The sequence below is a fragment of the Orbicella faveolata genome, unplaced genomic scaffold (genome assembly GCF_042242905.1).
Source record: "Orbicella faveolata isolate gen_17 unplaced genomic scaffold, um_ofav_v1 contig_26, whole genome shotgun sequence".
Lineage (NCBI taxonomy): Eukaryota > Metazoa > Cnidaria > Anthozoa > Scleractinia > Merulinidae > Orbicella > Orbicella faveolata.
The window spans coordinates 13,274,024-13,296,589 of record NW_028301554.1 but is presented as its reverse complement, the minus strand read 5'-3'; the positions used below and the strand labels follow the sequence as shown (position 1 = coordinate 13,296,589).

General features: G+C 38.0%; 2 protein-coding genes across 2 annotated transcripts in view; one reads left to right on the top strand and one right to left on the bottom strand.

The window, feature by feature from the left end:
- Positions 1-31: 31 nt before the first annotated feature.
- LOC110063274 (uncharacterized) lies at positions 32-22,186 on the top strand. Its single transcript, XM_020770233.2, has 29 exons — positions 32-297; positions 1,377-1,472; positions 2,879-2,960; positions 3,241-3,298; positions 3,770-3,841; positions 5,384-5,492; positions 6,575-6,634; positions 7,079-7,183; positions 7,661-7,721; positions 8,192-8,245; positions 9,361-9,435; positions 10,351-10,395; positions 10,665-10,711; positions 11,759-11,814; positions 12,199-12,289; positions 12,895-13,012; positions 13,795-13,906; positions 14,531-14,590; positions 14,809-14,836; positions 14,939-14,999; positions 15,116-15,211; positions 15,501-15,590; positions 15,770-15,853; positions 16,622-16,655; positions 16,854-16,916; positions 17,144-18,531; positions 19,288-19,831; positions 20,511-20,558; positions 21,031-22,186. Exons 1-29 carry the CDS (start codon positions 164-166, stop codon positions 21,111-21,113), a joined length of 3,954 nt encoding a protein of 1,317 aa, XP_020625892.2. The 5' UTR covers positions 32-163; the 3' UTR covers positions 21,114-22,186.
- The window catches only part of LOC110063263 (uncharacterized), a 54,609-nt gene continuing 53,454 nt past the window's right edge, over positions 21,412-22,566 (bottom strand). The window contains exon 51 of the mRNA XM_089296354.1: positions 21,412-22,392. Coding sequence (XP_089152480.1) covers positions 22,217-22,392 — 176 coding nt within the window. The 3' untranslated portion in view covers positions 21,412-22,216. The remainder of the gene's footprint in view (positions 22,393-22,566) is intronic.

The window sequence follows — 22,566 nt, the reverse complement described above, 5'->3', positions numbered from 1 at the left end:
GCAGAGGTGAACTGGTACAGTGTATCTAAGTGCTTGTACTTCATTTTTGTGGCGCGAATCGAGAGAAATCTACCGAATTCATCTCGGATTCAAGAAAGTCCACTTGAAAATTTTGACCTTGTTGCATTCCTGCGTTGCTGCTGATGTTGCTCATTATATAGCCATGAATGAATGTATTAAACCCGTTGGTATAATGCCGAATCATTTAGACTTACGCGAGATCACGTTCACAAACTTGTTGCTGTTGGATTTCAACCCTGCAGAAATGGAGTCCAAATACAGAGTAGTGTTTAACCGGTAAGTTTGAAATGTATGTCTGAACTTTAATTCAGATATCTAGAAGCAAAGACCACTATCAGAGCGCTTTAACTGATGTAGAATATTGAAGTGCCAGACAGTGTATGGAGATCGAATCACTGATAAACATGTGTAACGTTGGCTAAATGCGCAAGCTTATGTGAACTGAGGTGCCTGCAGTGCTGTGACCTGAGAAGTTCCTTTATTCCTATGTAAGAGTAACTTAAAAAAAGAACTACTCAAATCCTATCCAGACATCACACGAAGTATTGCCCCTTTGTTCAGAAGCTGAACTAACCATTTACATTGTAAAGGATTCGTTCATCCAGATTTCTGTAATCTGCATGAAGATGTCCAATCTCTCCTTGAAGACAGAAACAAGACATAAGTCAGACAATTAACACAGATCTATGATAATAATATCCTAATGGTTTTTATGGACCGACCATTATATTTTTGACCGACTGCCAGAAGTTGGGCAATTTTTCTTAAGAGGAATTTTTCTGCAATAATGTTTTGTGATCTGCCCCATTTCTGTGGAGGAATTTTGTTTCGTGGTTTCTTTTGTGCAGGTTGATTTTTTGGTAAATTGTTCATTTCCACTACCCCGTCAAAAATATAATGGTCCATCCCTAATATTATGAGGTAGGAGTGACATTTTAGAAGTTCTCAAAATTACCTGAGCTTTAAGCTGGGTACACTCTGAAAACTTTGTCACCTTGCAGGGTTTTCCCAAAGTTTTTGAGTTGGGAGCTTTATTTGTTAGAATAGGTAGCTGATTTTGCAATTTTTTCTTTAGATTTGGAACAATAACCCACATGAGTACTGTAGTCAGGGTCATAGCTAGTATTACAGAGGCAAACTGAGGCACTTGTTTCAGTCATTTTTTTTTCGTTTTTGTTGTTTATAGTCATCACAAACCCCCTTAATATTAAGGAAGAGAGTTTAATGATGGACATTGCCCTAGTCATATTTTTACTGGCTACAACCCTGGTAATAAAGTAGATGGTGATACTTTATATGATAGAGTAAGCATGGTTTTTATTCATTAACTTTCATTCTTCTTATCCAATTTTTAGTGACATGTTTGTATTACCAAACAAGAAAGCTATGGAAGTTGTTATGCATTTTCTTTTCACAAGACTTCATCCACAGCTGGCATATGAAGAGTTTAGGTATTGACCTGTACTCTGCAGTTCTGTTACATTACAAATATACAAATTTTGATTTTCAAATTCAAGTTCAGGTTCCAAGATGAGTGGTTCTTATTATAACTCTTTGGTGGTTATACAATAAATAGAACATTACAGGCCTAGAAAAAAACTTGAATTCCAGCTTGCTCTCGGAACAAGTAGCCCTCAAATAATTATTTTGCTTGCCCTGGACAAGCCTTAGTTTGCTCTTTTAGTGATTTAGTTGGTGGACGAGTTGCCTTATCTCTTGCCCATCGGGCAAGTGAGAATGAAAAGTAACTTGCCTGGAAGGAAAATCTACTGGTCCTGAACGACTGGACGACACTTTTTTTGAGACCTGCATTACATGGCCACTTGGAGATACCAAATTTCTTACCTTGTGTTGAAATTGTTTCACTTGTTCACTCTCTAGTGAAATATTTTTCAACACTCCAAGGGAAATTTCTTATCTCGGTGCAGCCATATACCGTAAAATCCCAATTTTGCCTTCAATACACAACTAAACACACTCAAAGGTTGAGGTATGGGCACATTGGTCAGCAAGGCCCAAGATAATTGTGTTTTATTTCTGACAATAAGCTTACAACAAAGTGGATAAGAGATACGTTGAGTAACGTCCTACATGCGTCAAAGCCGAACACGTAAACCCCCAAAACCTCTTGTTAGGCAAAATAGGGACTGTGTACCCCCGACCAAATACAGTGGCACCACCTTTGGGGTGTTAAGGTGATCTAGCTATAAACAATAGAATGAAAAATCAAATCAGATAATGCTAATTAAACAATAAAAATAACCGTTATGCGAAAGTGCTAGTAGCAAGGCTGACTGTAGAATGTCACAAGTTTTGCAACCGTCTCTTTTTACAAACATACTACGCATGAGCCTTCGCGTACTATGCTCGCACCCAGTTCTCTGTTCCATGTCTGCAAAATATTAATTGATGTCAATACCGATTATCACTAATTATATTGTTAAAGCCCCCTCCCAGTTATAACCCCCCCCCCCCCCAAGATATACACTGTAAGTCCTTCTATTTGCTAACAAAGATATCATTCCGGGTATAAGCTCCCCTCCAGGATATAAGCCCATCTAATGTATAAGTGCGTTCCTTTTGCGTTTTTTTTTTTTTACAAACATCAAAATTTTTGAATTTATTTTATTGAAAGTTATAGGTTAATAGACTAATAGGGTAATAGTGTAAGATGATTTTTAATTTCGACCAATAGTACTGTGATTTGTCAATGCCAGCATATTTTTTATAATTAGGTATAGTTGTGCAGTAGTTGACTGTGTTGGTAGGTTTAAATTCACAGTGTTAGCCCTACCATCATGACCTTTTTTCTGTATTCTGTATTAATGCTGCTATAATTCATTAAACTACCATGCAGAGATTGTTGGCCTGTCCGTGATAAACTACTTGAACAACAGTTTAGAAAAGTCTGCTTCAACTGGGTATCCAGAATACAGAAGGTAAAATATTGTAAATAAAATTGCTTACTTGTGATATGTTATCTTGACCAATAGAGGGATTTCATAGATACTCTTTTGCAGAAAATACATGTACATGTATGAAATAAAGCAGCATAAATCACTATAATATTTCTTGGAAAATATTGAACTCATCAGGAAGTGCCATGTATAATATTTATTATTATTCAATATACAATGCATGTGTAGTAAATGATGATGATGATGATGATGATGATGATGATGATGATGATGATGAAGCTTTATTTGCCGTCATTTATAGGAAGACCCAGAAGCAAGGTTACCTAGAATTGTTCAATCTCTTTTCCACTCTCCTGGAGGTAGTTTAATACGGTTAACTAAATTTGTAGTTCCTTGACTTAGCACAATTAATTAATTATCATTATTATTATTATTATTATTATTATTATTATTATTATTATTATTATATACAACATGTAGTCTTCTGCACATTCAATTCGAGAAAAGTAAGATTCGACCAAGTTTTTAGCAACAAGCTTAGAGTGATATTTCTGTACAGCTAAACTGACAATATCATCTGACTTATACCTGCAAATAACGTCCTAATTTACAATGATTGATTGAACTTCTTGCAAGAAATTGGATATTTGTTTTAACTACATATATCTTGTGACATTGATTGTGTAATATCTTTCACAACAAACAACTTTTTGGACCTTATTAAACTTGGATATCCATGCATTGAATTACACTTACAAGTACATCTGTTTGTAAAGTGGTAATTAATATGTAAATCTGAGTTATTTATTGTTTATATTTTCTTGTTATAGGAGACCGTTTTTACTCATTTCTTCATCACTTCTCCTTGTATATTTTAACAAAAGTTATGTACCGTGATCATGGTAAGATTGTTGTTTCCAGTAGAGTTGCTTACTCAAGATAAACTTGACTATGAGAATGGTAATATGACAGTGTGTTTTTTAAGTTTAACTTTAACTTTAAGTTTAATAACACTTTTTATTATATGGCTTTGGCTTGTGGCCGATATAACGCGCGCTCTGATTGGTTAATTGTCACTGAATTGTAGGGCATTATTCTCCCGTAATGCCCACGGGCCGATTACGGATTATGCAAATTAGGAAGAGCCCGGTTCTGAAAATTCAAGCGCATTGAAGCGATGAAAGCCGATTAAAATCAGTACGAGGATAGCAGTAGCTAAAAGTTTAGAGATATTTCTTTAATAAAATTTATATAGATGACTTACCAGTCGGTAACCTTGGTGGACACTAGTGAAAAACAATCAAAGTTTGCCTAGTCTTAAGTAAAGCTAAAATCGCTAAGTAAAAAACACCATCGGCAGATCTGCCATGCATCCTGAGCAGAACACCACAAAGAAACTTATAAGTTATCATCTTAGTCACAGCAATTACCGAAGTATTGAACTCCGTCAAAGTTCTCGTCAAATAGATTCCCTCGCTTTGACACAAGCAAGTGTAAATCAGCTTCCAGGATCATCAGATGTAAACAATCGGGCGGTTTCTGTCGGTAGCAGTGTTTCTGATAACTGCAGACGTTCACAAGGCTTGAAATGTTCATCCATAAATCCCAGAATGAAGAAGGCGAAGATATGTTGTCGAAAGCGAATGCGAAGATCGAGTTAAGCTTATTTTGAGCAGTGCATTCTGAAGCATTAGTATCTTCTTTCACCGAAAGACGGTTGGTTTGGACAATTTTGAAGCACTTGCTGTCTTTTCTATATCCGTTGACGTTTCGCCCCAAAAGTCGGAAAAACTTCCCCATCAACTTGTGGTACCACGATACTAAAATACGTTTTTGAGGCTGTGACAGTGACTTTTCCGTAAAGAAATGAGTGTTTTTAACGGAACACGTAATACAGTGGTGAAATTCACTGACTATGTAGTTTTGCCCTAGGTTTGAGACGATGAATGAATCGGTAGACGTGCGCATCGCCAGATGTAAATTGATGACTTCCGCTCGAATGATATTTCTCTTTATTGATATGATGAGCCATATAATAAACAACTTAATAACCTCGACCGTTCGGTCGTTACGGGAAAATCTCAAACCTCGGCCTACTGTTTTGACCTCGCTATCGCTCGGTCAATACGGCAAGGCCTCAGTTTGAGATTTTCCCATAACGACCTCACTCTCGGTTATTAAGTAGTTAGTCTTTCTAGTACAAGCAAATAAATCACAGAAATTACAAAAAGTACATGACTGGAGAATAATTTTTGACTCTAAAATAATGTAAAATTAATGTAGAATTATTTATGAATTTTTGAAGGTTAAATACGTCCATCTAGATTAATAAAATTTCAAAGTTCTTCAAACTACCAGTCAAAAATACAGTTGCATGTATGAAAACCATTTTGATTGTAGTTATCTTTTTATTAATTTATTTTTTACTTAATGGTTTGCAACAGGTAAAATAATCAGTATTCCTACTTTTCCAACAAAGACAGTTCATAACCATTCCTTTACTCATGTCATGTCAAAAGCACTGGAAGCTCATTACATTGTGCTAAAGAAGAGGTATAATATAGTTTGTGATGGTACATTGTACATTGTACATGTATGTAAACTTACTACTACTGGTACTTTAAGTTTTGTTTGTAATTTGTTTTTCCAATTTTATAAATGCAGTTAAATGCAGTTTAATGGAGGTAACAACAAGGAGTGCAAGTCTTGCCTTCTTGATCAGCAACATTTAGATCTGCGCACAAGCCAGAATTCCACATGTTCTTGGACCACAGGGTGTTTTAGAAGTTTTTGCGCTTATTCAGCATTTTCCTTGAGTGTTAGTGTTTTAAGCATGGAGACTGTTCTCAGAGGTTGTGTCCCCTCCCCTGTTCCTCCTTCTCTTTTCACCATTTTATCAGTGTGATCAATGCCTGTTTTTCTCCCTTCCATGTGGGGGCTCATGGCTAGGTTGCTAGAATTGCCAGCCATGGGAGCGGTCCTGATCTAGGAGCTGGCTGCCAATAGTGGAACCTCCTGGATGTCTCAGGCACCCAAACTCTATCTTGCAAGGCAGTTATTAACTCGAGTTTCATAGGTGTTAGTCTTCAAGAAACTGTCCAATTCCCCTCCCCCATGGAAGTTTTACGTGGAAGGTGCGGTGGCCTCATGGTTAGTGCGCTCGTCTCCGGATCGAGCGGTCCGGGTTTGAGCCCCAGCCGGGGACATTGTGTTGTGTTCTTGGGCAAGACGCTTTACTCTCAGAGTGCCTCTCTCCACCCAGGTGTACATGTATAAATGGGTACCGGCGAACTTAATGCTGGGGGTAACCCTGCAATGGACTAGCATCCCATCCAGGAGGGAGTAGAAATACTCCTAGGCGCTTCATGCTACAGAAACTGGGATAAGCTCCAGCCTGATGGGCCACTTGGCTTGCATGCAGACTTTACCGTTTTTTTTATGGAAGTTTTACGGCTTGAAGCCCACCCCACCACCACTAGTAGTATATTTCAGAAGCCTAACCATCTAAGAGTAATCAACTGCAAACATAACATAATACATATCTTACAACCAACCCTTCAGCTGCATGTTATTATATGTATGACACATGATAGTTTTTAGTAAAATTATTTCATTAAATGCCTACTGTTTGTTAGATTTATAGAGTTTACCCAGCATGCAGTAGAAGTGGAACATCATTGGAAAGAATTTGCCATGTATGTATTACTTTCACAACTGTTTCTTGGGTCATGATGCAACCCTTCTCCCCACTAACAGTCGCTCAAACACAAACCGCATTCCTTTGCATTTTTTTCCCAATAACAACTTCAGTCATGTATTCACATAAGTAGGTAATGCCATTCCATTCTAGCAATGTCAAACAAAATATATGTAGGTTGAAAGACCAAAATGACATGTAAAAGATAAGGACAAGTGTACAAATATTACGAGCTGTAGGTGTCATGTGGGTCTGTCCATGATTGTCAACAGATGACATTACCAGCGGCCAGAAGGGCTGCATGAATCAGATTAAACAGGCTCCACAGACCAAAGTGATTTTCGGGGATGTCCCAAAACAAAATGTAATTTTTTAGTGGACTGGTAATAAGAAATAAATTAAAAAACTGACAGCAGTATTGATAACATGATACTTGTTTCAGGGAGTCTACAAAGGAGTTTAGATCTTTAGTAAAAAAGAAGCGTGATCTTGAAAGACAAGTTATGGAATTGGATGGAATGATTGGACCACGAGGTACAAATACTGGGTAAGGACAGATTGTACTTATTTAAATACTGTTGTACAACAGTTGGCTGGTTAGTCCATATTTTGTTTGGGGGTGGGGTAAATTCTGGTGAATATATCATGATGCCAGTTGTAATCTTATTTGGTATACGCCAGGCTGTAAGACATGTCTTGCCAAAGTAACATTACAGTAGTTCAAATGTTCGCCAGTACATTCCAACCCAGCCATGAGAAATCTATGACCTACAGAAACAGATTTGTAACAATGACATGTGGACTGTAAAATGAAATGTATTCAAGTGCTTGTTAAGTCTCTTGTATCTGAAAGTGTCTCTGTTCCATTTACAAGTATATTCCTTGACAGTTTATGATATTTTTGTGAAGCAACCTAAAATTATAACTCATTAAATTGTTAGAAGTTATCAGTCCCCTTCTTTATTGGATAACATTTGACATTATTCATTATTTATTGTAATCCAATGTTTAACCCTGTTCCCAGTATGAAAACAGACTACCAAGAAGAAGTAGAAGCTCTCAAAAGAACACAAAGTTTGCAAAAGGTCATGACTATGCTTCAGTCTTGTAAATGACATATCTTAGTATTAATTCAGTATTACACAGTGGAAATCTGGGGAAGAGAGTTCACATGACATTGATGGACTGGTTTTCAGAGAGTTGTGGTAACATGAGGAACAAAATAGAGAAGTTTATCTTACAAAGCAAGTGTTGAAAAAGTCTTCTATGTTTACACTGAGTTGAGTTATTGTTTTGCAATCAACTTAGAAGTACATAACAACATATCACATGTCTACTTTTTTGTAAGCAATGTAACAAGTGTGAAATACAAGACATGCGATAAGACAAATCCATAGCAATGGAAGGTTGGAAATAATATAATGTCTCTCAGTCAGTTACTGATGATAAACCCATGTTTGCCGTCTGTATACACTGTTACATGTATATCATAGTAGTCACTTTTATCTAACACTCGTCACCCTAACTATCCTTTGCAATGCTTTTTTTTATGTAGATCCGTGATCTCTGGGCTGGAATTGCTGAATTCCACTCTGTACAAGCTCCTCAGGTATGCTGCTACATCAAATAGATCTCTTCAGAAAATTTCACTTGCTACATAAACTGGAATAAAAAATAGAAAACAAAATTTAATAAACAATGAAAAAAACTCAGCCATTAAGCATACTGTCACCACTTTATTTTCTTATTATGTTTTGTTAACCTTCAAAAACTTGTTGGCAGACTGTCCAAAATATTCATGGAAAAAGTTACAATATTATAATTATTTCACTTCAAGCTAATTTCTGTTTTCTCCTATTGCCTCATGTTGATGTTATTAGTCTACTGTGTAATAAATAAAAATGAGTCATATATACATTTAGGATAAACCACCAGCATTCCAAATTACGAATGCTCTTCTCTTATCGGCTACTCTGTTCACTATCTATTCTATTTTAGTAGAATTCTATTAATACATGTATACTAATGCAAATGCTGTTACTAATCTGATTGCTGAGCCATTGCACACTATCAGCCATTAGTGTGCAGTGCCTGGAGGCTGTCTATGAAATGGCGCTGTTTTTTTCGTTTTTCCAAAGTTTTGGAGGAAACGTTTGATGCAAATGGGGGATTAAATTCCTGAGAAGACTAAACGAAGGGCATTTACAGTTTCTTGACTTTAAATAAAGTTGAAATTGTTGAAAAAAAATTATGCGTGCACGTACACAACTTCAATTTTAAATGACAATTCAATCCTAGTGATCTTTTTAAGGCGCAAAGTTTAATAATACGTCAAGAAATAATTGGAAACTGTTATTTGAAGTAAATTTTAGTAAGAATTCTACTAAAACAGTAAGATTAGAAACTCTTGATTTCTATGAGGTACATCTCTTGGAAATCTCGAGCTCATAATCTAATTGTTAAGTAGATAGTGAGTAGCCCAGCAGTGTGTGGTTGTTAACAAAATGATGGCTACTTCTTTGTGCATTTGAAGTGTTTGGCGAGAGGATTTAAATGATTTACTAGATTAATAGATTATTCATTCTCGATTTCTATGGGCAATAGTTGACTTGGGCTGTGCTCTCGTCAACAATCAAGCGATGGAGATCTTAAGGTCATAATCTAATTGTAAAATAGACCAGGATGTTAATTTCGTTCCTCCATTTATTTTGCCTTATTGAACAGAGAAGAATAGTGGATTCAGTGCTTAATGGTGAAGCAAATAAATACCACATTGATGCTTCTGAGATTCAACCAAGGGTAACCAAATGGAAATGTATTTTATTTATAATAGCTCTGCACAGTAGCTTCATGTGGACAACTGTAACACTATTTAGTCACCAACAATACATGTATATGTAAATTAATGCCTTTCAGGATGGTGAAGCCATTATTTTGTGTTTGAGCCAAGTGTTTAGGTATCCATGACTGCCTTGTGAGTGGCAGCCAGCACCATTACACTGAATGAGGAAAATGATTTCATATTTACCTGAGTGGGAGGGAGGGAAGGAGAGACAGAACACAGCAACAATTCCTAGCAAATGCTACTGGAACACAATGAACAATGAATTTGAGAAACATGAGCCCTGTAAGGCTTAGTGGCCATGCTTAGGCTACCCTGCTGCACATGTGAGTTTTCATGAGATCATTGGCCAGCATGGTCTAAGTTCGGCGTCATCAAAAGTCCTTGGGACACTTATGTAATGTAGCGGATTATCTGTGTTTTAGAATTGAAGTATGAAGAAAATGCTGGTATATCCTTTATAAACGGGTATCTGTTTCCCCTCCCCCCCAACACAATATTGAAAATCAGGTGAAATTGTACATGCTAGTTTTCAACATTGTATGGGGGGTGGGGGGTGAGGTTAGGCAAGTGAAGTTGTATTCGTGCCTGGCGTGTACGCAAAAGCGCCAAAAGTGCAAATTTGTCCCAAGACTTTTGTCCATGATTGTAGATAATTATTACATGTAGCCCTGTTTAAACAAGGAGGAAAGCAATGAGATATATGTTGCATTAAAGTGAAGGACACAATGATACATCAGCTACTAAGAAGGCTATTAAATACAGGGTGCATGTACATGTGATGTAAATGATGTTGTATAAACAAACCAATCAACAGTACTTAGCATTTGCTTGTATCTTTTCCTGATTTGCCTGTTTATTGATTTTGTCAGGTTCCAGACTTGCTGTTGAGAGACTGTGAAAGAGAGATAAGAAAGGCTAGTTTCTTAAAAAACCCATGTCAAGTTTGATGACAAACTTGGTGGGACATCTTGAACTACATGTTTAGTTTGAATTTGCATCTGACTTTCCATCCACCTTTTCTTTTCCCACTTAAAATAGGCCAGTCATGAAACATGTAATATGGCCACCCTGTTGGTACAGCCAAATTTTCATGGCCCGTTGGTGACTGTACTAACGGGATTCCTCTGTATTTATTAATGTGGATTCTTCCTCATAGTGTTTTTACTTTTTTTTTTCTTAACAGAGAAATATCGAGGACACTTACATTGGTGGAAAAGTGAATCTTTTTAGGTGAGGCTTATTCCTGTGAAGTGACATGTAAATGAATGCTACACCCTATAACCAGGGCGGCCAAAAGTAGCCTGGTGCTGGTGAAAATCACCATCTATTTCATGGTCTGGGCTAGTTACTCTCAGCACTCTGATGGGCTGTTTTTAGAATAAAGATTGCAAAGTCAGTCACTTACTCCACCGGGCAAACTGACCGGCTGTAAGGATGATTTTGCGCGGCTGGTTTGATCATCCAGCAGAAAGTTTTGCTTATAAAAAGTTCAGTTCAAATAGTTTTGCCCACCTGTGAAAACCAGTTGCCCTCTTGCTGAAAATGTTAATGAAAGCCCTGAAGGAATCTTAAATAATTATATTATAAAGTCAACCAAAGTCAATAGTAGTTGGAATGTTCCCCTTCCCCACCCCCTGGGGGGTACTCCCCCGTATGGGCTATATAGGTATGTGCCGCGGGATAGGGTATGGTTTTTTGAGGTTCTCGATCCTTAAATAGGGTATCATTTTCGCCCATGTTGGCATAGTGTCCCGGTGTGATCCTTAGATAGGGTGCCTAAATTGTATCAGCTAAAATAGCAGTGCGTTAACACCCAGAAACGAAATAAAGTTGACCCGTTCAAGCTATTTTGAGTTTTTGTTCTTCCCTTGCATAGGGTGTCATTTTTTGGGTTTGGGCCTTAAATAGGGTATCAATTTTCATTTGATTCATCCTTAAATAGGGTCAGGGTTTAAGACCCTTCGTAACACACACCTATCCGAAATTAAATTTTATGGGAGTACCCCCCCCTCGGGCCCCCACCCCACCAGAAAAACAACAACACAGAGAGAGACACTTTACAATTAACACTTGTTAAGTGTCACATACAGCGTACAAACCATTTGGAAGGTCCCCCTAGCACTTTTAATGTTGAACCCCATCATAGATTAAGATAAGGATTGTTTGTGTATTGTTTTTGAGAGCTCAACATTGAGATGGGGTGGGAGAAGAAATGAAGAAATGTGGAGTAATATGACAATTTCCTTGATCATAATGCAATTTTGTTTTCCTCCTCAGCCTGATTCAACTATGGAATTTGTCTCTTAGCAAAATCAAGGAGCAAATTTCTCAAGGTTTGTTGTTAGTACCATGATTTGTTTTAAAGAAAGGTGCAAGATTCATGGCGAAGTGTATGTACAAAACCTTGTTTACACCTTTTAAAGTATAAAAGCACTCTGGCACATTTCTCAGCATTTTCTATGATTTATTAAAATGATTGCTAATATCTATTTTGTGTCAAGAAAACTACCAAGGTGATTTCAATTAAATCTTGACAACTGCACCCTGGAGATTTTATTTCCAAATTGGTGTCACTACATCATAAGGCATCAACCAGCTGAAGGAACCTATAAAGGTTAAGACAAAGGAGATTCTAGGCAGAAGAAAGGTTAACTTTCCTGGCAATTTTCATATTAACAGTAAAATCAGAGGATATTTGCTTTAAATTTCTCTCTTAGAGCCTCTTCCCAGTTTTGAAGATGAAAGTCCAACAATGAGATCAGCACTTCACACTCATCATGCTCATCTTACCAATGCCAAGTCTCTCAGGTTTGCTCTACAACTATGTGCACTGTTCATAATTAAACAATAATATTACATTTTGTTTTCATAAGTTGTGCATTCGTTATTTTATTTGAAGTTCTAATTCCACATATGGCATTTGGCAACTAAATTCCATATCCTGTGCAGCCTGAAAATATGAGTCCTTCACAAACTAATTGAGTCTTTCCCTGTACATTGCAAAAGCTTAAAAAAATATATTGTAGGTAGTAAGTTGTCACAAAACGTGCTAGAAATATAATCACTAAAATTTGTTGCCAAAGGAAAACTTGAGTATTGATAAGTTTAACTTTGGCTTGGGAATAGTAGAATTATTTTGCAGTTAAACAGAATTATCTGAACATTGTTTTTGTGAGTTCATAACGTTTCTCTAATGCTGAATTATATTGCCTAATGATAAATTTTTGTTTATGTGGATTCTTGATTATGCAGGCAATTATGTGATTTCAAACAAGTCAGTGTTTGACCATAATAATGTGCCTATTATTAAAAAAAATAAGCATTGTTCAGTTTTAATTGTGGCTACAGTTTTTAAAGTGTAAAAGGTTTTGGATTTACCCCTTTGTTATATTCTGCACATTCAATTCACACAGGGCAGCAATTGAGGAGACAATGCCTGCCATGAAGGAATCTATCAAGGAAATGAAGTTGCAATGTTACAGGACTCTGGAACAGAAACAGAGCAAGCCATTAGAGGCACCTGTCTTATTTGTAGGTGGTTAGAAAATCTGGATTATCTTAACTTAGTTATAACTGGCATACTGGCGGCGCATTGGGCTGTAATATCTGCCTCCCATTCACATGCATCTCTGATCCTGAAACACTTTGTAGGTTGATGGGAAAGATCTTTCAAGATCTTGTAAGACCTGTTAATAAAAATCCTTTAGGGTACTAGGGATCTTTCAAAGATCTTTGAAGCTCCTTAAAGATCGTTGCTAAGAATTTGAAATACTTTCTGCTAAGAATATTCCACAACCCTTAACATTCCCAATAGAAAACTTGAAAGATCCTTGAAGAGATCTCATCCTGGAAACACTTTTACTGTTGTGGCTTGTTATATTTGTTTGATAACTATACATGAAGTATTTGCCACTGTGGTTGAAACCAAACTGAAGAATTGTTTTCACATACCACTGTACACAGAATACATTAGAGATAACTATATAAATTAATCTGATACGTGAAAATAATACAGCATTTCTGATAAACACCTCCTACATGTATCTTTGTCATTTTTTAACCAGCTCAATTTGAATTAAATCAGCTGCAACTTCTCTAAACAATTTATATGCTTCAGTTTGCCTTTACTCATTGAATCATAAATCATAAATCAAGAAATTTTAGGCATTACCTTTGAACTGAAATCAGTTGTCCTCCTGTGAGTAACCACTTACTTCATATTGTACTCTGTAGGTACAGTATCATCTTGTCAGGAAGTTTCCTTTTCATTAATTTGCTGAAACTTTAGTCATGCTCATCATTGCTCTTTTCAGAATCTAGGCCTGGTGCCTCCTACCCCTCCAGTATCCTTTGCTGCTGCCGACACACCAGCTGCAGAGAGGATCACATCTTTTCAAGAAAGTCTAAAGATGTCACCAGATACAGGTACAGCGTGCTGTACATGTGAATAAAGATGTCTTCATCCAGTAGCTCCACATAAAAGCTGTTGCTCCCTGTTGTGTTAAGTTCAAACTGTAAAGTTTAAACCTCATATCCAACGACTGATAGAGTTCGTGGTTTTGACAAAAGAGTCACTCTAGCCATGTTGAAAAGCTACCCTTAGAATTGTACTAGAACATAATTCTAGGAGAATGTTGAGGCACTACCCTTGTGACGAGCACTGAAACCTATCCACTATATAGTATCACTCTTCCAAAACCAGATTGCCATGATTGCCAAACTCTAGCTTATCCTAATTACTGTACATTGCGGTTTTCAGGCTTGCATAAAGCCTTTGTGGAATTTTGTGAGCATGGTGTTAGCAAGTTGATTTGTTCCTATAGTACTGCTCTACACAGTGTCTAAAAGTGTTTTGTTGATTCATTATAGGAAATTATTTATTAACGAGAACTTTTACAGAGACTTACCAATGGTGCTTGTGCCCTCTAATATCCGACTTAAGAAAGCGTGACTTTTGCAGCAACGGCCAGAAACTTTACGTGTGAAATACTCTTTGCACAATGAAAAATCTCCCCTTGTGATTGACATTAGAATGCATTTTGTTTGTAGTTTCTACTCCAGATGTGATCCAAGCATGGACCAAATCTGCCAGAAGAAAACAGTTACATGGTGATTGATGCATTTTACTCTTTTGACATTAATGTACTCGTCAACAAAAGACAAGTTACTTGTACGAGTCTCATTAAAAGACCATCCAGCAATGTCTGATGACTTGACATGTTTTAGGGAAAGTGCAAGTGGCCTGTAGTTCAAGTGATCTCTGGCATTACTATGGGCAGGCTCTAGTTTTAAGTATTTTCCCTGACTCGACTTTTCTTATTTTACAGACAAACAAGAATCCGTCTCAAAGCTTAAGTATGTTCTATATTGCATTCTCTTGTGACTTTGTTTAAAGAATGAATTTGATGAAGGTCAAAGTTTTTGAGTTTCATTATTTATGATCTCCCTGTTTGGCAGAGACAAAAAGGCTGTGCCTTCAAGACTTCCACGACCACAACAGCATCCGCCACCAAATCAAGTAATGGTTAATGTTTTCTCCACTAACCGATTTTCAATTCATTGTAGCATCTTTGATGAAATTTTATTGAAACGTAGTGAGTGAAGAACAGTTTTTTGTGTTATTCTATGTTGTAGACTCTAAACGCCATGACGGTAACCTCCAAGTCAACTGAGAGGAGGAAAACGAAGTCTTCTGCACAAGTCCATACTGAGAAAAGTGTCAGCTATCCAGTATGTGTGCGTTCCAAAGCCAAAATAGAAATTCAGCTTCAAGTTAGCACTGCAGTTTAGGTCGTGAAGACAACATCCCTTAGTTCAGGATTTTCATTATCATGTTCTGTAGCTTTCTGTAGTTTATCAATCCTGGTATTTCCAAGTTTTGATCGTGGTAGCATTTTACAATTGTTAGACATTGCCTAATATCCCTCATCCAATCTTCTTGCATTTTTTCTGTTCTTTTTAAAGAGAATAATGTGCCTATTTGTTGTTTAATGCGTTGTGTTGTTTTTACTCAAAAAAGCATTATGTTACCCCAAGAGCAAAGCAAGTTAAGAATGGATCAAAAGAGTTGCCAGTAAACCTGAAACCACAGAATATTTTAGCAGATCAGGTAACAAACCACTTACGGATGTTTTTTTGTGTCCATTTTTTTCTTGGAGAATGATAACCAACCCAAAGCCATTCTTTCTCGTGATACTCAATGCCCTATTTTCTTTTTTTCACTCGTCTCCGATTTACAGTTTGAAACTAGCTAGATAACCTGTGTCTCATTCTTACGTGTTTTCGCAGATTGCAGATGCCATTGCAATGACCGAAACGACCTCTAGTTCTCTGTCGTCCTCAGCTCCTTCTTCTCGTTCCAGCACTCCCCAGGTAATGTCGTATTACAGTGTGAAACATCAAATTCCCCATTTCTGAAAGGGTTTAACTCCCGAGCAATACGGAGTATTATTATCCAACTGTAGAGAATACCGTCCAAATATCGCGCGAAACGAGTACAAATATACAGCGATATTGTACAGTTATTTGTACAGTTATTTGTACAGTAGAAAACCTGTTTGCCGGACAGGTAGGCGCGCGGATGCAAAACTGTCACACTCTCCCTCTTTCACTGATAAATTTATTGACTACAGCAGTTGGATAATAAATCACTTATTAGATGTTTTGGTGTGTAGTATCACCGTATATTTTCACTCGTTGTTTGTATTTTGACTCGCCCTACGGGCTCGTCAAAATACGGAACAACTCGTAAAAATATACAGCGATACTACAAACCAAAACATCTAATGAGATATCTTAATTATTGATGTTAGACACCCTTTGCAGATCAGGTTATAGCATAAGGTGATAGTAATGTGAGTCCGGTTTGTCCTTGCAATAGTTCGACGGAAGTGAACTAAGTGTATCATTGTTACGGGATGAAATTATTGCTCTGCAGCCGAAAAATAAGTCCGGGTGTTGTTGGAGACTAAGTACTATTTTTTTCAAAACATAAATTTAATGTTCGTGGCAAACTGTCAAATACATACAAAGAATACGGTGATGATAGTCACCAAATGAGGCTGCCAAGAACATTCTTGTAACGTTCTTGTTCATTCTTATCTCTTTACTGTGCATTTTTTCTTTTATTTTTTCTTTTAGGCTCAAGCATTAGTGGATCCTGTAGGTGCTTTAGGTATGTTTCTGTCCTTCCAGCACAACTGCACTGTCAAGGTACCCTGACATAAGTAATTGTCTTTCACATTATTGCATAGTACGTTTCGGATTAAACTTTTAGTGTAAGAGAAAAGTCGTTACCAAAAATAACCCATGCTAGTTGTTGTTTTAATTGTTTTAATCAAAGCGGCAAGGTCTGAAACTAGATTATTTTCAGGACAAGATGCTTTTCAGCCTCGAGATCGTATACCAAGAACACCAGCCAAGACGGAGCCGACTGGTAAGAATGGTTTCATTTTGTTCCAGGTTCTCTGTTGTTAAATGTGAACGACTCAATGGAAGTACTATAGAGTGTCCATCTGGTTATTTTTCTTAGATTTCCGACTAAGTCATCTTCCAACACAAAATGGTTTTCCTCCTTGATACAAAACACTTCTCTGTCCATCAAGAAATTGTATCTTCTTTGGACTATTCAGTTTATACTGGGCTGTTTTGTACTTTTGATAGGATACAAGGATTCAGCGGAAAAAACCTTGCTTCAACCAAGACGTGACACCAAACCTGGTCGTTTTCTCGAAACCATCCTTGATGAGTCTGCTGAATCAGCCGGTCCCAGTCCAGTTAAGGAAGAAGCTGTAACTAGCCTCAGTTGGTCTGATGTCAGATTCCCTCCGAATTCACTCAATACTTCTCTGTTTCACGAAACACCACCTGAGAATGGTACGTCATCTGCGCTTCCGACCACAATTCCTGACTTTTCTGATGTAAAGATCGCTTCAAACCCTGCTGTAAATGAGCGTTTTAACCACTCCATTGCTAAGTCCACGCCAAAGTCTGTTAAGAAAGCTCTCTTTGAGGAATCGCCCCAATCCCAAGAAGTGTCATCGCAACAACAGCATGTCACACCGAGGCACCAAGTTACACATCAAACACCAATGTCAGCCAGGGTACCTCTGTCCATGGGGCCATCACCACAACTTGATTTCTGGCTGCTTCCCCATGATAGAAATCTGGATAATTCTGGTGTTCAGGCCACGCCTATGTCAGCGAGAAGTGACCTCTTTGAAGAAACGTCTTTAGAGAGTGGTAATTCGTCGTTCAATGGCATTGAATATCTCAGTAGATTTGGTGAGCAGGCTGCACCCGAAACAGATGAAGTCGCTCTATCAGTGGAAAGAAGATCGCAACCTGATCTTTTTCGGTTGCAACTGGGTGGCTCCCCTGTTCGTTCAGAGATGCAACCTACATCAGAATCAGAGAACAATTCACTCCTTCCGAATTCTTACCAAGAGCAGCGAGATTATACCGCCGAGCTTAAACTTGTTGACACAAGAGAGTTTGTTGAAAGACTGAACAGGATCAAGCAGCCATCTCTGCAACGTGGCGCTAGTGGTTCACCACACAGTCCCTCAGGAGAGCAAACGCCCTTAGACACAGCTCGGATTAGAGGAGCGTCAACACTACACGACAGTGCAACACGTGAAATGGGCTTTGACCCTTCAGCTGTACTCACCACACCTAATTCAAGCCAGATGTCCTATTTCGGGGATACACGGCCAGGGCGTGGCACTCTTTTGGAGCAGGATGAAACGATCCAATCCCATTCAAGTGTGCATCAAACACCGAAGCCAGCCGCATTTTTTAGAGAAACGTCATTTCAAAATACCTCATCCTCTTCATATGAGGTCGACACTTCAGCGCTGATTCAGAGACTAAATAAGATTAAACTAACACAACAATCGTTTACTACACCACATTACACGCCATCAAAACCGCTAACCTCCCAGGCTGAAGAAAGCTTCCCTGGGAAACAGAATGCGGTGCAAACGCCTTCAGACACGTCACTTCTGGCCAGCAGGTTGGACCAAATAAAACAGGCGCAAAAGAGCCAACAGGTAAGCGTAGACGCGAATATCTATCTCTCGATGATTTAAAATACTTTAACGAAAACGTTGCATTCAAAATGACGAAGGAGTTTAAAACAGCAGCCGTAGTTCATTGATAACTTGTTATGTTGGCATTCAAGTAAAGTTACATGTACATGTACATTATGATTAAAAGAGAAATGCGTTGGTGGAAAAACATTCCTTAATGTCATATCGTGCAGCTTAAAAATCACTGTTCCAGCCAAATCACATTGATTTAATGAGCTGCCCACCGACATAACGAAAGCCGAGGACATACAGACTTTCTGCCGCCGTGCAAAAGGGTTTTTATTATCGTAATAGTTCTTCGTGGTTTCTCTTAGTATTTTAGTATTGTAATTAGATTTTTAACGTAGTTTTAGTTTTTAACGTATCGTTATTAAGTTAATCTGTGTACATAAATTTGTATTTTTAATCTGATTTTATTTATACAGGGCCCTCTGGATACCAGCCCTTGAGCTGAACGGGCTACCCTTTTTAAATTAAGTGTTATTTTACTTAACTTTTTTTTTTAAGTCACAAACAATCATAACATGTTTTATCATCAAGACAACCACATGTACTTGCAACGGAACGGTAAATATTTTAAATCTCGCTCAAACAATTCACCTTCATATGTTAATCGATCGTTTGCAGCAATGAATCAATGCGTTCATGTGCATATGAATACAAAAACATCCATTTTAAGTAACTTGAATTGTTTTTCTTGTTTTTGTTTGTTCTCAGGTCACCCCTGGATCCAACACCGATGGAGACTTGAGTACTAGTCGTACAAGTGAGCCAGCGTTGCTCACACCGCTGACTCCAAGCAGTAGGGGCACACCTTCGGATGATGGTACCAAGAATGACTTTGCAAAATTTTCATTCAACTCCCCTCCGCAAACGACAAGTCTCCCTCATTCACCGTATTCTCCTCTCGATAAAAGTTTCTTACAAACACCTCTAAAAAGCGACGTGGATTTTACCAGTCCCTTTCAAGGAACACCTCCCGCAGTTTCATCAGAGGGAGGCTTGAATAGTGGAGGTCTGGCACTGTTTGAAGGTTTGCCATGGGAGACAGCAACACCGAAGCTTCCACAAAGAAACACAAATAGGACAGGTCTTGTTTCTGAAGAAAAAAGTTCCACGACATCTCACATGATAAATGGTCTTCATACTTCCGTACCTTTCAGCATATCGTCGCCGCTTTTAATAAATTCTGTTCAGCGCCCGGACAATTCCCACGGCGGCCCTGGGACGAAACAAACTCCTTCAAGCCTCTCTGCTCAAGGTAGGACGCAGAGTGTATTGTCCTTTTGTGGAATTAATTTTCTTATAAACCCACTCACTCGGTGGCTCCAGAGGTATGACTTCACTGTATGAAAATTAAAAGTTATATGATATTTATTATAATTAAAATATGATAGGCCATGCGACGTAACTTCAGGATATTTTTAATCTCGGAAGTTCTCTAGAATGAGCCCAGGAGCGCGTTGTGGAACTAAAACAATGATAATTCTTGAGTGAACAATACAGACATTCCTACACAATGATGTGTCAATATGTAGAGGTTCTGTCAAGTGTAAACAATGTGATGATTTTTGATAATATCGTTGTTTTGAAAGTCCGCGAAGATATCAGCAAACCTAACAGCACCGTAACCGATATCGTTATAATTGCAGCACTCACTTCCCATTAGTTAACTTGTTAGCTAGAGATGAGACTGTTCACAGCCCTCTTTTTTCCTGTATTTTTGTTCGATCATTGAATGCATCGATAGCATCGCGAGAGAACAGGACGCCAGCGCAAAGCGGGAGACTTGACGGGGATGCTTCGCGCTCGCCTTCCCTTTCGCGTATAGAGAGAGAGGCTGTAAACAGTCTAGCTAGAGGTATGTAGGCAATGCCCAATAGAGTGAAATTTTGTGATACTGTATACATGTTACTACACTACTTATATCTTGTTTTCAGAAACATCACCGCGTCTTGATCTGCTGGCGTCTCCGTACTCCTACCAAGGTGAGCTGACTGATTACAGTACAAGGGCTCTAAAGGAATGGACGTTTCTGAATTAACACGTTCTGGGTATTTAAGATCAAAATAATACATAGCGTTTTCCTACTACTCCACTGTTGAACTTCGCGGCAAAATGATAACTGGGTTTAACCACAACACAACCAGTTCATAATTAATTAATCTGCATTGACCTGGATAACTGACTATCCAGGCCAGGGACCTGATTTATCGCCTTCTATCCGCCAGTTTGATCGATAAATATTCAAATTACCAATTAAGAAATAGAAAACATGTTCCCTGTTTCTATCGAGTTATAGAAACACGAGTGGAAGTTTGGAAGAACGAGAAATGCTGTGGGAACACGAGCCGCAGGCGAGTGTTTCCACAGCGTTTTCAAGAGAATGAGCTGAAAGCGCTTTCTCTACACGTGCTCCTCTCCGTTCACCTAACAGCTCTCCATTTCTCTCTCTTACAGGGGATGTTTCGAGTCATGTGACACCCTCGTGGCAAGATCTCCGTCACTCGCCTGTGATTGGTCAGTTAATTGACTTTGAGTAGCTTTTTAATTTTAGGCAGAACACGGTGCGCGTGGAGCTAATCATAAACCGAACATCAACATTAACGGTATTTGTTATTGTGCACTTTTCGCTTGTAGAATATTCCACCTCAACTGAAATGAACAAAAATGAAAAGTAACTTGTGAACAATGTGAATACGACTGTTATGAGAATCACCGAATGACGGCTATGTTGCTATAATACCGTGATTACTGTTCCACGGCGTGTATTTTAAACCTTGGAATTTGTGGATTGGGGTAAACTAAAAGGATATAAATAAGAAGAAAGCTTACTAGACATTTATTTTGTACATTTTATTATGACTTCCGCACATAGTAATGTTAGTAAAAACCAATCTAGTCGATAAGTTTTGCGCTGTTGCATCGAGTCAGTTTTGTTCCTAACCTTGTTCATTTGATGAACACACCCTTTCTTTCCTATCAACTCGTTTAAAACTGCAGATAATGCAGATAATTTATAAACATTCGCCTTTACATTTATACACTGTCATTTCAGGGAAAGGATATTTGCTTTCGGGGTGATCATATTAATTAAGATTAATTAAGCACTAGGTGAGAAGAAAATTATTTCTTATCCACTGGTGAAAATTTGACACCGCGCAATTATTAGGGAAAATAAAATAGCTGGTGTTTCTAGCGACAGTTCGTCGTCCCGAGGGCAGAACATTTTGGAAAAAAAAAACCCACTCCGGCAAGGTTTAGTTGTAGAAATGGTAGAACTGGCGAAGCAGTTTGATATTTTACTATCCTTTGTCCAATCGACATGAATAACCATATTGCAAACCATGGGTTTGTTAAAATATCAGAGAAACATCCCTTTTTCATATCCAATCACAGAAAAATCCCTCTTCTTTTTCCAGCAATACGTCTAGCAACTGTGGCTTGGTTCTAGCTTATAAAATAGTGCAAGTTTTTACACTGCAATTCAACCTCCTATAATTATCCAGAAAATTAGGTATCCTGATAGCATTTGCATTTAAGTAAACCTCACTTAGTAGTGATATTATATTTGGCCTTTAGCTATCTAGTGGCTAAAATAAAACTTGATCAACAATTGTTATTTGCAAAGTTTTTGCCGTGATCGCTATGGCTCATTCTCGATTGCTGACTCTTTTTCACTGCTGGTCAGTGGACATGCTGAAGAGACTTTATGTAGGTCCGCGGCTTGTGCAAATTGCAGGGAGTTTCCATCCAAAGTGAACTTCTTCAGGCAGCCTTTGAATCCTGTGGCAACCTCATGGCCACCTTCCAGCTGTTGAGCTGCAAATAAGTCACCATAAGCATTAGATCAAATTATAGCCCACTTTTCAGATACCTAGTTTGTCATTTAAAACGGCAAGACACCTTAAATGACCAAAGTAAGCCATGTAAAACACCCATCCCGCCATGTTCTTGCTGTGGAACGAGAATTTTGTAATTCGTGCGAATTTCTAC